The 17,225-nt window shown below is 39.2% G+C and overlaps 1 protein-coding gene across 6 annotated transcripts in view; it reads left to right on the forward strand.

Moving 5' to 3' along the window:
- rtn4r (reticulon 4 receptor) overlaps positions 1-16,629 on the forward strand; it is an 88,878-nt gene extending 72,249 nt beyond the window's left edge. For 4 of the 6 annotated variants that reach the window (XM_058774641.1, XM_058774644.1, XM_058774647.1 and 1 more), the window contains one exon: positions 14,516-16,629. In XM_058774641.1, the coding sequence (XP_058630624.1) occupies positions 14,516-15,933 (1,418 nt within the window). In that variant the 3' untranslated portion in view covers positions 15,934-16,629. Of the gene's footprint in view, positions 1-7,878; positions 8,023-11,293; positions 11,825-14,515 lie in introns of those variants that run through there. The other 2 variants (XM_058774646.1, XM_058774645.1) reach the window with 2 other exon arrangements.
- Positions 16,630-17,225: the final 596 nt, after the last annotated feature.

Consider the following 17,225-nt stretch of genomic DNA (forward strand, 5'->3'; position numbering starts at 1 on the left):
CCATAGGCATGTTTAATTCCAGGACTAATAATGCTTGCGAAAAACAAAATAAAAATAAAAAGCCTGTTTTTGCTGCAAGAAACCTTGCCTCATTAAAAATTGAATTTAGGAGATAAAATGCTACAGGAGTGTAGAAAAGGGCCTGTTTAATAGGTTTTAGTGGTCTCTAGGTAGAAACTACACCACAGGGCCTGTTACTATATGAACCGTGGGTTATGATCTTACATAATAAATGTACTAACAGGCAATACTCTGCAACTGCATCAATGTGAGAGATGAGGACAGGAATTATTGCTGACTACAGAATAAAATGTACATATATATATTTATTAAAATGAGCCTAGCAAGCAAAACATTTATTTTAATTTCTCTGTCCCGTCCTCCAGTTGCAGCTCGAGCCACTTTTCGGCCATTTATTTGGATGAAAGTGTTGTTTGTGTACTCAAGATAATGGCCAGTTGATGACCGTCTTTAGATGACAGCCCGTCCTCAGTTAGCTGTAATCATGATTAAATGCTCAGAGAAACATGCTGCCTTCAAGGAGCGACGACTTCTGTCGCATTGAAAGATTTTTCCGTTGTAATGAATGGCGTCCAAATACAGTTCTAGCACGAACATGTGCATGTTTATATATTGGGTGAGAAAAGCCTGAATGAATGACAGCGCTTTGTGCACCGAGCCAATTTTCAATTTGCTTCCAACGTTCAACTATTTAAACTCGCAGATGTTTTTACTCTAGACTGCATTTCGAATCACTTTGCCACCCCAAACTGAATTAGCATGTTTATCCGCCAGTCCAGGATCTCATTAAGTTAGGCACCTAAAAGATGCCACTGTCAGTCTCGCTGAAGTTGGGGGATTTCCAGCGCACGTCTTGACTCACAGAAAATAAATTGTTTACATTGTGATGAAAGCTGCGCGTCTGGCACGCCGCTGAATGTATTTTTCATGGAAACGCAGGCGTAGAGGAGCGTTTTTATTTGACGGATCTGTCCACAGGGTTAGCTATCTGAAACTAAATGTGTCTTTGTAGTGGAGTAAATATGCTGGATCCGAGATATCTGAAAGGTATGGCTCACCACCCTGCTGTGGTTTATGTACTGATATAGCGTGACGTTAGAAATGAATAAATTCGATTTGAATCCTAAAATCAAAACTCCTCATATGCCTCAAAACCCACTTTTTGCTTTAGCGTGGAAACACTTGAGCGGGTCCAGACAGAATCTGCTACTGATTTGAGTAGAAATATGTTCTGCATAATGTATTTAGACATGCTAATATGTGTTTAAAAAGAATTAAGAGTGCTAGATTACTGATATCTGAAAGCATAAATAAATGTATTACATGTTAATAAAAAAAAAATCCATATATGTTAGCTTTGATATGCTAGTGCCATGTTGTTATTGTTAACTAAAACAAGACAAGAAAAGACAAGAATATTCAAAATAGTATTTTCACATAGGAAAAGTGAACAAAAATATTGATGGCTTGTATAGAAGTCGATAAAATGCTGTTTAGAATGATTACAGACTATCTTCTTCTGACTATCAGTCAGGGTTACTATCAATAACTAAAACTAAAACAATTAAAAAGTTTGTGTTAACTGTAATAAAGCTGAAATAAAATAAAGTATAAATATGAGATTAAAAACTTGTTTCTGTTAGTTGCCAAAGCAACATTTCAAATTTATATTTTAGTTTAAGTGGAAGCACTACAATTATTAACTGGAAATAGAATAAATAAACATTAAAACTAACTAAAATAAATAATAATAATAAAAATGACAAAACCACATAAAAGTACTAAAACTTAACTAAAATGAAACCTAAAAGTATAAACAAAAGCTAATTCCAAATACTACTAAAAACTGTAATCATGCATAAATAATACTATAATAACACTGCTAGCAGTAGCAAGAAGCTATTAATGGTTTATGGCTCTGATTCTGCGGAGATGCAGATTGCATATAAAATAGACTCTCTTAGGTACAATACTAGACTCTGAGTACTAAAACTATTAGTTATGACTATGCTGACTGTAGATGAAGCTTTGGGAACACTTATGAATATAATATGATTATACTTGTGTTTGTGTTTATTTTGGCTCATAATCCATGTGGAGAATGTGGGCTTGTGAGAAATGAGCTGGGAAATCATAATAGCTTGCAAGAAAAGTGCATTGCAGGGGTGGGAGGAGAAGGAAGGGAGAGAGAGAGAGAGTTGGAAAGTGTTATCATATATATTCAGACTATTAATATGATTGATATATTAATCAGATTGGGTCAAGTGTTTTACAGCTGAAACCTCACTCACTCACTTTGAGCAGTGTTTACAGAACCTTCACTGAAAATCCATCGTTTAAATACAGCAGTCTCAGCTCTGAAACACAATGTACAGTCTTACAATGGTACGAGAGTAGATGCTTCTAGCTACTAAGCTCGATTCCATGATTGCTTGTTCTTAAATGTGTCAAAATTCTATAGAAATTTATACTTTTATTCAGCAAGGACGCATTAAATTGATCCAAAGTGACGGTAGACATTTATAATGTTTGACAAGATTTGTATTTCAAATAAATGCTGTTCTTTTGATTCTTTTCATCAAAGAATCTTAGAAAAATCAAGGCTCCACAAAATATAAGCTGTTTTTAACATTGATAGTAATAATACATGTTTGTTGAGCAGCAAATCAGCATATGAGAATGATTTCTGAAGGATCATGTGACACTGAAGATTGGAGTAATGATGTTAAAAATTCAGGAATATATTACATTTTAAAATATTACATTTTTTTCAGAGTTTTTTTTCAATGCAGCCTTGGTGAATATCAGAGATTCATTTCAAAAACATGAAATTTAATAGCAAAAATAATTATGGTATTCCATTGGTCAGAAATATTTGTATATTCAATCAGGAAATGAAGGAAATCAACCTAAAATGGCTTACTTATAGTTGTCTAAGCTGCTTTTAGAGAAAAATAAATAAATATTAATAAATATTTTATTTTATTTTTTTCACTTTTGTATAATGGGAATATGTTGGCCAAGCATTTATGTTTGCATTTGTGAACTTGCATAAAGTATGTTCCTGGCTTCAATAGTAAACCAAAGTGTCTGTGTGTGTTTTTTTATTTATTTTTCCGCAACCTGCTCGATTCTCTGTTATTCATGAACCATCTGGCAAACTTAGAGCATGTGGTACAGACGGCAGACACAAATAAGTCCTGATCTGCTTCGCTTTGCTCCAGCGTCAATAAAATCATCTGCATTCCATAGCTCATGCTCAATGTTACTGCAGAAAGCTCGGGCATCTGTTCTCCTTGAGCATCCATCTTCACGTTTCTGTCCTAACACCTTTCATCTCTTTCACCTTTCCTGTTGCCTCTTTACTCTCACCTAATATCTCTTCCAAATGTCCCGCTCTTCTGCCCTTTATCTTTTTCTGTTGTCCTAATCTTTTATGTCCAGAGGATGTGTGGTAAATAGTGTATGTCTTCATGTTTAGACAGTGGGAGAATTCCAAACGGCTTTTTTGCACCTTTGAAGGGCACTTCGGGAAGGGGACACAATTTGTAGGTATGTTCCAAACAAAAGTGAGCAACTGAATCCCTTAACAAAGGGCCCTTCCAGAAGTCCGTTAGCGAAGGGAACATGCAGTGGTCGCTTCATGGAAGTGACTTCCGTTTGTGATCATGTGATCTTCACTTAGGTGATCTTGCGATGCATTTTAAAGCAAAGTTGGGGTTTATTTTGACTTTACAAACATAGAATAAGCTAATTAAATTTGTCTTTATTTCTATGTAATACTAAATATTTTCATCAGTGATAGAAATATGATTGAAGACTGCATTGTAAGCAAGTTTAGTTTGAAAAAAAGTTTAATAGTAAATAAGACACAATTACACAGTATTTGAATAAAAAAAAAATAACAATAAGAATAAATATTTATTTGCAACAACTGTTGGAGCGCTGAATGCTGCATGCACGTGCAGTGTTGTCAAGGTAACATTTGGTCTGTCATTCCTTTCACTAAGGGAGTTCCAAACGCTTATACGAGAATGTAATGCCCTACACCCTTAAAAGAACACACTTCAAAGTAGGGGGCGACCGATTATCGGCACCGATATTAAGCATTTTTATGATTATCGGTATCGGTCATTTTCAAAACCGATGTGCCGATAAAATTATTTAATTTTGAAACGCGCTATTTGGCTCTGATGCAGCCTGTCAGAACTCACCACCCTGTGGCCTAGAGCAGTCTCCACCCACCGCACATCTGATTTGTTGGGAGTCACGAATCAGACCAATCAATGTGGAAGACTAAGGCACTCACACTGAAAGCTCTTGCTTCACTTTCAGTGATCATCACGCATCAGTTGTCTCTCAAAGACAGCAGCAGACGTTGCTCAAGTTGCAATAAATCACAATCCACTACAAGTTGTAAAACACCTCAATATTATCTATGTATGGTTTCCGCGATGGGGAAAACGCGGACGAAATCATGGAATCCAGTCATATAAAGGGAATTTACTGTATAACGTGGAGTCACGGAGTTCGTCAAAGTTTGGATGAATTAATCAAAAGTAGGTCAGTACACTTAAATCGACTCGCGCTATGGACTAGTATCTGTAAATATTAAGCTGCAAAAAGACTATTTAAATATGAATCCTGCATGTTCTGCGTGTCTCTGTATATGTGAATGGCACAGACGCGCGGTTTTGATTATACACACACACACACACTGAAGTGTGCGACGCTCACGGTGTTTTCAGCATCTGCCGTCTCACTAAATGAGGACATAAATTCATGAACAACATCCCCAGAACTGCTCTGAGAGTTGCTTCATGAGCATTTGACCGTTTCATTTGAGTAAAACGATCGTCATATCACATACATAGAGCTTGGCAACCGACGTCACTGCGCAGTGCATTCTGGGACGTAAACAAGAGGGCGCCGCCATATTGTGTGGCCACATCGGGCGAGACTTAAAACAACCACAAGAAAAACAATGTTGAAAAGTCGATTAAAAGAACAACATGTACTATACAGAGACAAACTTCTAACGGACGCAAGAAAACGGTACCTGGAAAAGATGGCCAACCACCCGCACCTATATTTTTGCCTGATTTTGATTTAGATAACCGCACCCGATCGTCACATTCAGGGTTCATATACGGTCATGAAAACCTGGAAAAGTCATGGAATTTTAAAACAGCAATTTCCAGGCCTGTAAAGTTTTGGAAAAATAAATAAACCCAGAAAGTTTTGGAAAAGTCATGTTTCACAATTCTATGTACAGTAGAATTATGCTTAATCAGGTCCTGAATTTCGTGTGGGATTGCATATATTCCGCAGCTTTCGACTTTAAAATGAGGGAAATTCCTGCAAAACATTTATTCAATATAGCGTGTAGGTTAGATGAGTAAATAAATTCACACAACCAGTCATTTGAAAACAGCGTGAGTGATTCAGCTGCACTGCGCCCTCTCTTTGACCTTCTCTTCACATCTGCTGCACGCTGCGATACAAGACTTTAGCTCGCGTTTCGGTACAGTTGACAGAATTGTCAATTGCCTAATCGGTCATTGTTGCATCGTCACAGAAATGTATTATTTGCACGTCTTCTTAAATCCCTCACTGCTCTTGACTAAATAATGTTTTGTTGAATAACTTTAATATGTTGATTTACACTTTATTCAATTTCTGTATCCTATTTAAAACACGTTCATATTACAACTTCCTCGGCGCGTCGCAACAAGTGGCCTCACAAAATGGCAATTTTTCCCATCAGCCACCGCGGCGCTAGAGTAGTGACGTCACGCCCCCGTCCCCTATAGGCTATACAGAAACGTAAGAGGTCCTCATGGCAACCCGTCAAAATAAAAGTTCGGTTTATCTACTAATACTTCTACAACAACAACTTTTGTTTAAAAGAATAATCACACAATACACTATTTCTCCATGTTTTAATTTTAATGGTAAACCCATTTGTTTGCCAAAAAATTTAGTTTAACTCTCATTTGATTAAAAGATAACTATAAAATATATATGAAAATAGAAAGCAGTTACATTAAATCATAATAATATTTCACAATATCACTGTTTTACTGTATTTTTCATCAAAGAATTGCAGCCTTGGTGAGATATATATATAGGGTACAACGGGGCTAAAGGCCCACCTTAAAAAAAAAAAGTGCTATTCACTGCGCCTAAAATGTATAATTGCAGAAAAATAAATACGTTGTATTGAACATTAATTGAGCAACAGATTTTGTGTGAAAATAAAACATTCAAGTTGTTTATTTTGTTTAAAAATCTTATAAATGTATGAGGTGGCAAAGGGGACCTATTGGGGGGGGGGTATTGTACACAAGTCACATGGTATTGATACAAATACATGTATCAGCTATATAATGTTATTTGTTATTAAATAATGTTTTTTATTTATTTATTTATGTATAATGTTAATACTTGTTTAAAATAATCACCTCAGCAAAGTTTGTACTATCTTCTGCTTATTTTGAAAAATAAAATAATTTGTGTTCAATAAATATACTGTCATTAAAATATTATATAATATAAAAATATATTTTAAAATACAGAAACAAAATCATTTTAATAAGTAAAGATTCTGAAAATATTGAAGGAGATCTAATTATAATTGAATATATATTTACAGTAGTAACAACAAATGATATTTTATTATATGATATGATTAATAGGCCTATCATGTTTTTAAATATGATGGTTTCATTCTAAACATGGTGATTATCTCTAATATGGACACCCAACATAATATATGACATTTACCATCTGAATCTAACCATGTCATGTCAACAAATGGAAAAATCAGCCATCTATTAATTATCATGTTAATTACTGTGCGCCTCAACATCAGGGTGCTTTTACCCCAAATACCATACTTTTACATATTCTTTCGTTATTTAAAAACTGTTGCTTTAATTATCTTAAACAAAACTGAAAATCATAAAGAAGACATTTGTCTCAAAATATATGCATTAATTTTAGCGATTCTCATTTGCTACTTAAATCTAAAACATTTAAAAAAACTAAATATTAGATCAAGTAAGCACAGAATCAACTTTGCGCTGCTGCGCACGATCAGACAAATATACATGTGCATCTTGAAAAGCTAATGTTTTGGAAAGCACTATGCCACGTTTTTGTGCCATCTAGTGGTTTAGATGAAAATAATATCAAAGGAGCATATATATATTGATATATATATTAGGGGTGCAACGGTACGTACTATATAAATATATATATACAGTATATTAGGAGTTTAACGGTACGTATATTCGTACTGAACGGTTCATGGGGCAAATTCCAAATGGAAGTGATCATCCCTATCCCCTTGGAGTGGGGACTTTGAAGTGAGCAGGGCACGAAAGGGGTGAAAAAGGTATGAAAGGGGATCTGGGCTCAAATCCCAACCTAATGTGTAATTTTTGTTTATAATTAATTAAGTAAAATTGCACTCGAGAACCAGTGATCATACATTTTACATCTTTGTTTCATGGGAAAAGCAGTCAAATGAGCTTGAAGCATCTGCTTTTTAGGCTTTTCTTTATATTACTCAACAACAAAAAGCAATAAAACTGGCTGCAAAAATTCTCATTGTTAACCTCTGTGGCTTTCTTACACCAGACTTATGAGTGCTATGACCCATGCAATAGTCACTCAGAGAGGTCACAACAGGAACAGAAAAGAGTGCAAAAGGATTCAAAACAAAGTCAAATAAGAACAGAGGAAAGCAGACAAAAGACAATTTATATCACGGATTTTGCCGCAGAGAGGAAAAAGACAGAAGCAATTAGCAAAGACATTGAGAAGAGCTGAGAGAGAAGAGCCTGCCATCAGCTACAACACCTACATCTACACCAACACTACTGTTGCTGCTCTCCATCAGGTGTAGAGGATCCGTTTGAACTCGTGACCATCCGTGTTTACAGGTCAATAATGCCTACCGGTCCATCCAGTCACAGTGAGGAGAAAGCTGGACAGGTGCTATTATTCCTGAACACTTCATCAGACCAGTGCTGTTTCTGGCTGTGTGTGTTGCTTAAAGCTCTGTATCTGATCTGAACAGTTTGTTTTGTCAATATGTCGTATGCAATAGAGCGAATACATATACATATACATATACATATACATATACATATATGAGTGTGTTTTTTATTTATCTGTTTATTATTATTATTATTATTTATAATTTTTAAAAAATGAATTTTGAAGCCTAAATACAGTTGGCACAAGCAAAGAGCCAATTGGCATTTGTAAAAGTCGTACAATCTAAATCCAGGTATTCACTCATCTCTAACATTAGTAATTGCACTTAAATGTGTCTAGAGTTGTACGTCAACAGTTAACAAAAATAGATGAAGTCTTCATTACTTTTTTTCTCTCTTTGTATCTAAACTTGGCACTCGATATTAATTGGTACTTTAATTCTTCGGTTAATTGGCCTTCAGAAAGCTCACAACGAAGTGGAACCAGTTGGTGCTAAAAAGGCTTGAAATGTGCTGAATTTATTTTTATATTTAGCTCTGTGATTAAGATGTTGGCACTGTCGCTCATTTGTTAATTCAGAGGTAATGAGTCTAATTAATGTCAACTATACGGAAATGAGTAATGCTGTATATTCATGTAATGCAGAAAATGGCGCTGACGGGGAATGAATTGGCGGCAACTCAAATGCCCGCAAAACCTGTCAATGCAGTCCTAGGGCGGCGGCTGGTTGCCAAAGCATTTTCATGCAGCTCCTAAGGTGTTCAGGGTGGTTGTCATGGTGTTGCTAGGGTGTTCTGGGTGAATGCTTACCCACCTACAAGTCGCATGTTCTTTTGTACCGCAGTATTTATTATTGTTTTGCATTTAAATGTATTAAAACGTCCATAAAGATGCATAAGAAGCAAAACTGCATAAGATATAAAACTTGTTTTCAGAGAATATGTCTTGAAATCAGTTTATTTTTCTTACCATTGGTGTTTTTACATCTAACAAAATTTAACTCATAACAAAACAAGTTTGAAATATTAAAATTTGCTGAAGCAAAATCTCACAATTATTTAAAAAATCTAAAGTACAGCTGGTATTTATAATTAGCATTTACATATTAGTATTTACTAGCATTTAGAATATTACTAGTATTTGGTATTTACAGTTCGGAAGTCTTGTTTTATGGATTGTTTTAATGAAAAACAAGAAAAAAAAATACTGATTAGTAAAATAATTTGTTTCCTATATATGTCTATGATAGTTTCCACATTGCAAAAATAAAGTGTGATTACTTTTGAAGTCACTTGATTTGAGACATCATTCATGTCTGTAGTACAAATAATGCAGGTCCAACGTTATTTAAAGGGACAGTTCACCCAGAAATGAAAATTCTGTCATCATCTACTCATTTTAATTTGAGTTGATTTCCAGTTGATTTCCATAGTATTTTTTCCATACTATGGAAGACTGTGGCTACTGTCAACTATTCCATCATTCTTTAAAATATCTTCTTTTGTGTTCAGCAGAAGAAGAATCTCAACTTAAGGCTGAGTAAATGATGACACAATTTAAATTTTTGAGTGAACTATCCTGTCACGTGTTGTTGGAGCCAGGGAAACGCGGAGACGAGGAACAAATATCTTTGACTGCAACCATCTACTGACATAACAGACAACTATGACAATTACACTGACATTCAGAATGACAATATACAAGACCGAACACTGAGACAAGGAAACACAGGGCTTAAGAACACTGGGGAGACTAGATAATTAATAACACAGGGCTGGGGACTAATTAACTAATGAACACGACAAACAAGGACAGGAACAGGAACTCCAAATAAGGACACGAGAGGAGGGGAAACACAAGACGTAGAGACACAGTCTGACACTACTCCCCCTCCCGAAAGGCCCGCTCCGTACAACATCCAACGGGGAGGGGGGTGGGCGCTCTGGAGGCCTCAGGGGGCAGCGTACGGGGACGGACGGCCTCCAGGGCGGATCCCGGAACTCGGGGGGCCATGGCGGATCAGGGGACTCGGGAGGCCATGGCGGGTCTGCCTCCGAGACCTCGGCCCCAGCCCCCGCCTCGGCCTCTATGGCAGGAGCCCTACACCCCCCCCCAAAAAAAAATGTTCTTGGGGAAATTAGAGGTAGTTTTGGGCTGGCGTTCATGGGGAGCGGGCTCTTAGGGGCGCTCTGGCAGCGCGGAGATAGGGAGGCGCCTTCCTGGCGCAGGCACTGGGGGGTGCTCTGGAAGCGCGGAGCTGGACGGGACCAGCGGAGACGCAGGAGGGCTGGACGGGACCAGCGGAGATGCAGGAGGGCTCTTGCGAGGAGCAGGCACTGGCGGGCACTTGCGAGGAGCAGGCACTGGTGGGCACTTGAGATTCTCTGGCGGGCTTGCCATATTCTCTGGCGGCGGGCTTGCCATACTCTCTGTCTGCGGGCTTGCACGGGCCATGGACGGCGGCCGGAATTTCCCCGTGAACGGCGGGCTTGGGTGAGCCGCGAACGGCGGCCGGAATTTCCCTGCAAACGGTGGGCTTGGGAGAGCCGCCCATGGCTGTCGTGTCTTCGCCGCAACCAGCCTGTGGTCTGCCCAGCGGGCCGGGCCCTGCCGCAGATGGCGGTGGCCCACAATCAGCGGCGGCAGGCTGGTGCGGGCGACGACTTCCATCTTCTGTTTTGGTTCGGTATTCTGTCACGTGTCGTTGGAGCCAGGGAAACGCGGAGCCGTGGAGATGAGGAACAAATGTATTTATTGACTACAACCATCTACTGACATAACAGACAACTATGACAATTACACTGACATTCATAATGACAATATACAAGACCGAACACTGAGACAAAGAAACACAGGGCTTAAGAACACTGGGGAGACTAGATAATTAATAACACAGGGCTGGGGACTAATTAACTAATGAACACGACAAACAAGGACAGGAACAGGAACTCCAAATAAGGACACGAGAGGAGGGGAAACACAAGACGTAAAGACACAGTCTGACATATCCCTTTAAGTATTATTGATAATTTTTGTTAATATTTTGAATTAGATTTTATTTTTACATTTTCACTTTAATGCCTTGTGCGAAATGTTGTTTTTGCTTTTTTTATATTTGTTTTATTATATTTTTAGTTAATTATAATAACATTGTGCAGGACAAGCTACATTCTGGTTTACGATTTGCAGTTAGGAGTTTGTTTAAATCCATCCACTCCATGTCCAAAACGCCCCTGTTGGTCTCAAGACAGTGGCTGCTATTACTTGTCAAACCCACTTGTACGGTTGAGATAAAAATGGTGTAAATGTCGTTACACTCTCTCCATATGCCAGAGACATATGCAAATGTGCTAAGTCAGGGATTGCCACTCGTCCCCGCTGCCTCTCTCTCTCTCTCTCTCTGTGCACACAATTATCTCAAGTCCTTGTTCAGTATTCTGTCTCCTTTTGTTTTCCATACAAATAATTCAATTAGACAGCAGAGAAGTATCCTTGATTTCGCCTCCCTGTTTATCAATGGTTTATTCGCTCTCCCGTGGCGTCTTTTATATCAGGATGAGAGCTTTTCACACAAGTGGAGAGACAAGCAGCAATCAGTGCATTTTATGCAAAGCTGAAAACACCATTCGGCTTGTCAGGTTTGCAAGAGGGTGGTCCTCAGCACGTCGAACGGCACACTGCTAATAAGCTCGTCATCTGAGAATGCAGCTTGGCTTCTCTGCAAAATGAGTAAGCTGTCGGCTGGAGCGCTGCCGCTATTATGAGGGATTCTCTTGAGTTCAGAAAAATACCAGAGGTAATGCAAAACTAATAGGTGGGTAAACAGTTTGAGAATGCTGCTGTATAGATTGTGGGCTGCAATGCAATAACCTTTTATGAAATGGGCTGTTGTTTCGATGGCACGATAGGATACGGGCATCCCCTTGACAGAAAAGGAGAAAAAGAGAAATATAAAAAGGCAAAGTGGGGCTCCTTACTGGGATTAGAGAAAGGAGAGGCATGACCGGCATACTGATGGAGACGAGGTAGAAAAACATTGAGTGCTCGTATGTAGTCGGTGTCTGCCAAATGGCCTTTACAGTGAAGGGCGCCCGGCAATAAAGGACACGGCTATGTGACTGTCCAGGGGACGAGACAATGCTCCGAAATAATTGGAGGATGGCGTATGACATTTTGAGTAGCTTTACTCAGCACTAAACAGATGAAAGACACCGAGGAACCGCAAGGTTAGCACGGTCGGTCACGGGTGAAAAAAAGGGAGCTTTGAAAGCGGGGTTCCGCCGTGCATTGTGTGGGTGGGGATAGTCCGCTAATGACTAGAAGATAAAACAGGAGGTCTGGTAGATTCGTGAAGCCTAACATTTCAAAGCGCGGCGATGGAATATTTTTATCGGCAGAGAGGGTGAAAGAGAAGCGCTGTGAAGCAGAAAGACAGAGAGGAAGGCTGACAGCTCACTGGTGGAAGATGACAGGAGCAGCAGAGGGAGAGGGAGGATATTTGAGGGAAAGTGTAACACAGGGATGCTGTCAAGCCTCAAGCAAGCTCCATTTAACAAGCTGCAAGATTGAGGGACGGAGAAGAATTCAGGGAGCCACGCAGGAGCGTCCACAGGCTCCTCTGCCTCCTGTGCGTGCACGTGAAAATCTCGCACATGAGTCTGATTATGTAAACGTGGCGCTTGATGAAACAGTTGGTGAATGGTCACAAGATATTGAGCTACTGTCAGTCCATCATCCATCTATATATCTATCTATCTGTCTATCAATAGTTGGTCCATCAGATAGATAGATAGATAGATAGATAGATAGATAGATAGATAGATAGATAGATAGATAGATAGATAGATAGATGGTCGTGTTTTATCATCTGATCTCCTACATAATGGCTGGCGTCAAGAATGACTGAATAAAAACAGCATTTCGTATCGGAGCACCTCCTGCAGATAAACCCACCCTCAGACACATCTGTGCCACATCCACACACACAGACCTCTGGGCTTCAGATCAGAGATGAGAGGAGGCTATCTTATCTGTGACACTCCAGAACCACTTCAAGCATGTTCACACTCGCTACACTCCCATGAGGCTCAGATCCAACATCCTGAGTCCTTCCTCTGGCCCCATCTCACCAAACCATGCATCGAACACCCACAGCACACTTATCTTCCTCTGGACAGACTAAATGTCAACCCTTACACCATGCTGGAATGCGATTAGCTCCGTCGTTGCTATTAGCACTAGCTAATTTCGATCAAGGCTCCCTCCAATGTTTCATTTATCGGTCCTCTCAATTGGCTGGATTTTCTCGCTTGCGTTGGCTGATGGATGGGAATGGATCCCACGGCACAAATTTTTGCCGGTAGCATTCACACATGCAGGCACAAGTACAGACAGGTCATGCACTCACAGGCAGATAGCCATTTTAGAGCTGTTTAATGTGTAGAAGAGCATTAAATGCATGCTGTTTTTAGTTAACTCATTTGAAATGGCTTATAGATTGACATTTGTATTTTTTATAGGGGAAAATTTCCTAGAGAGATTTACTGTACACTTTCCTTCCTTTACAATGTGCATCTTTTTTTCTCCAGATAGATATTAAAAGTATTGTAATATAAGTGTAATTATTAAAAAAGATAATGTGTTGATTAATAAATGTAAATTAAATATACTGTAATAAACTTAAATATATGCAGTTAATTAATATTACACAGTAATTAAATGTATAATTACACTGTAACAAGGACACCTTAAAATAAAGTGTAACCAACATGTTTTATTCAAATTTAAATTGATTTGTAAATACATTTTTAAACTTTATGCGTAATTAGTATAATTCCAAAGGAACTTGAAAAATTACAAAGCTTCACTATTCAAAAGTCTGGAGTTAGTTAAGATGTTTTAACGTTTTTGAAATAAGTCTTTTGTGCTTAACAAATTCATGTATTATTTCAGAAACAGCAAAAACAGTAATATTGTGAACTATTATTACAATTTAAAATAACTTTTTTCTTTTCAAATTTAATTTATTCCTGTCATGACAAAACTGGATTTTCAGCAGCCATTAATCCGGTCTTCAGTGTCATATTGTCAAATGATCAGAAATCATCTATAATACAGAAATCAAATATATGCTGATAATTTCTTATTATCAATGTTGAAAACAGTTGTGCTGCTTAATATTTTAGTAGAAACGTATGTATTCTTTTTCAGCATTCTTTGTCTTTGGTAAATAGAAAGTTAGATTGTTAAACTGTTTCTTCCGTAACATTATAAATGATTTTACTGTTGCTTTTAATCAATTTAATGAATCCTGGCTCATTAAAAGTATTGAAGAAGAAAAAAAAAGTGTTACATGATCACAGTTACACATTCCCATTTTCCAGCTTCTATAAAATTGCAAACATGAAATCACGTCTTTCCTGCCAAATGAAGCAGCTGCTGTCTTGACCTTGAACTGACCCCTTGGCTTTTTGTCTCTTCTCAACAGGTGGTCGCCTCCTCTGCCTGGTGTTATGGCTTAACCTGGTGCCAGTGATGAATGGCTGCCCGGCGAAGTGCGTGTGCTACAGCGAGCCGAGGCCAACCGTGGCCTGTCAACAGCAGGGTCTGTTCTCCATTCCCACCGAGATCCCCGTCCGTAGCCAGCGAATATTCCTCCAGAGCAACAAACTGACAGTGGTCCGATCGACCAGCTTTAGTTCAGTGCATAACCTCACCGTCCTGTGGATATACTCGAATAACATCAGCCATATCGAGGCGGGGGCCTTTTACGGGCTGGAGAGACTGGAAGAATTAGACATCGGCGACAACAGCAACCTTCGCATCATCAGTCCCACCGCGTTTCGGGGGCTGACCAAGCTGCATACCCTTCACCTGCACAGGTGTGGGCTGTCCGAGCTCCCGGTGGGAGTTTTCCGAGGACTCTTCTCGCTTCAGTATCTCTACCTGCAGGATAATAACCTTCTGGCGTTGCACGAAGACACTTTCCTGGACTTGGCCAACCTCACCTACCTATTCTTACATAACAACAAGATCAAGGTGGTGACCGATCACATGCTGCGTGGTCTCATCAACCTTGACCGTTTGCTCCTACACCAGAACCGCATTGTGCACGTGCAACAGCGGGCTTTCAATGACCTGGGCAAGCTGACCACCTTGTTTCTCTTTTTCAACAACCTCACCATGCTGACAGGAGAGGCCATGAACCCTCTGGTGTCCCTGCAGTACCTGAGGCTCAACGGAAACCAATGGATTTGCGACTGTCGAGCCAGGCCACTGTGGGACTGGTTCAAACGCTTCAAAGGGTCCAGCTCTGAGTTGGAGTGCCACCTTCCAACCTCTCTAACCGGAAAGGACCTTAAGCGACTGAAGAGCGACGATTTGGAGGGATGCGTGGACTCTCCTTCGCAGGTTCAGACCAGCATCTTCAACACCAAGGCACGCTCTGGAAAGTTCCTCTCGCATGACGATCCTCTCGTCGAAAGCATTCCCAGGTGCTGTCTTTCGGATAACGACAAATCCTCCATTATCTCCAGTAAGTCCCTCCCGGATCCTTCATCCTACAACAGCCGGCAGATCACCAACAATCCCCTGAAAGAGAAGGAGAACATCTCCAAGACCAAGTTTCGGGAGGTGGAGCGAACGAAAAACGACACTCGCAATAAGCAGAGTCTCAACGACGGTCCTCTGGGAACCATGTCCAACAACCTCGACCAGACCATGGACAAAATCAACCCAGACCTTCTGGACAATCTGGAACCTTCTACAGCGCCAACCAGAAAGAAAAAAAAGTGCTCCAAAAAGCCCAAATCAGACCAGTATTGTCTAAAGGCTCACGCATCCACCGTTCAAGCATTGGCCGTTCTCTTTCTCCCCTTGTTCTGGTTGTCTCTGGCTTTGTCCTAGTTCATACTCTCGTCCATCAGTTTGCTCTTGACAATGACACAAAATACCTGCAGTAGCCTACGTGGACAGGCAAAAGACGATGAAAAGGGGGTTACGACGTTGCCCCGCATGGTTGAGAATAACTTGTAATGCTAAAGATGCATTAAAAGAAATGGATGCCTTTACAGAATACATGAGATCTAATGTATATAAAACTCGGTGCCCAAATGTTTGTTCTATGTACTTTTAATGTGCTGTGTTTAAGCAACACTGCGGAGAGTTCCCTATTCCCACATCACCTCCAAAAAAAGTTGATCAGAAAGTGACTATTGTAGATGAACCACTAAAAAAGAGAAAAAAAAATCCTCAAACCATGACTTAACTAAACCAGAGCGCTGAAAGCACCCAGGAATGTTGCCGACGAGAAACCGAAGGGGAGTGACATGATTTTTTCCCCCCAGTATATATATTTTTTTCTTTTAAAAGTGATACATTTGTTCTATGCTGTTTTTTATGTTTCTAAGTATTTCAGTAAAGACAAATGTTTAACTCTCCCCAAATACGTGCTATGTTCTGTTTGCCTCATGACACACACTGCAGGTGGCATCTTGGGAAGGAATGCTGTCTATTTGTTCACTGAAATTGCGATGGAATCATAGATATGCATTTTATTTTGCTGGTGTACAAGCATAAATATATGACAAATAAAATATCTCATTTTTTACAGTTGGCTTCGCATGTGACTGAAGAACATAGCATATATTATATAGTATATTGTAGTTATATTGCAAACAAAGGTAATTATCCTTTTTTTTAAGCAAATTCAAAGACTAAATGAAACCCGAAAGGCCTGAATGTCTATTTTGTGTATATTCCATTAGGACTGAAACCTCAAAGGCACACATTTCTGCTCATTAATGAACTTTAACATAATCACTAATGATTCATCCATGTGTGAAGCTCAGAAATTCACAACTTGAAGCTTGCCAAAACAACCAGACATCTTTCATAACCAAATTAATGAATGTGACACTGACTGAATTTGAGAGTACTCCTCGTAGTACAGGTTTCTTCTACTTGGCTTTCACCATTAAGGACATGAAATAATATTATGACATTTCCGAAGTATTTGTGTGTGGTGTGAGGAAATGCCGATAAACAATTATGATGAAATGCACGTCAGCAGCAGTAAAAGCTACATTCTTTGGCTACGTTTGCCATTGACAATGCCAAATGCCACTTAAAATACAATAATGCAGTTCATTAATATTCTTTTAATAGCACATAATTTATAATTTATATGTTTATTCAAA

This window comes from Onychostoma macrolepis, chromosome 05 (assembly GCF_012432095.1).
Source record: "Onychostoma macrolepis isolate SWU-2019 chromosome 05, ASM1243209v1, whole genome shotgun sequence".
Lineage (NCBI taxonomy): Eukaryota > Metazoa > Chordata > Actinopteri > Cypriniformes > Cyprinidae > Onychostoma > Onychostoma macrolepis.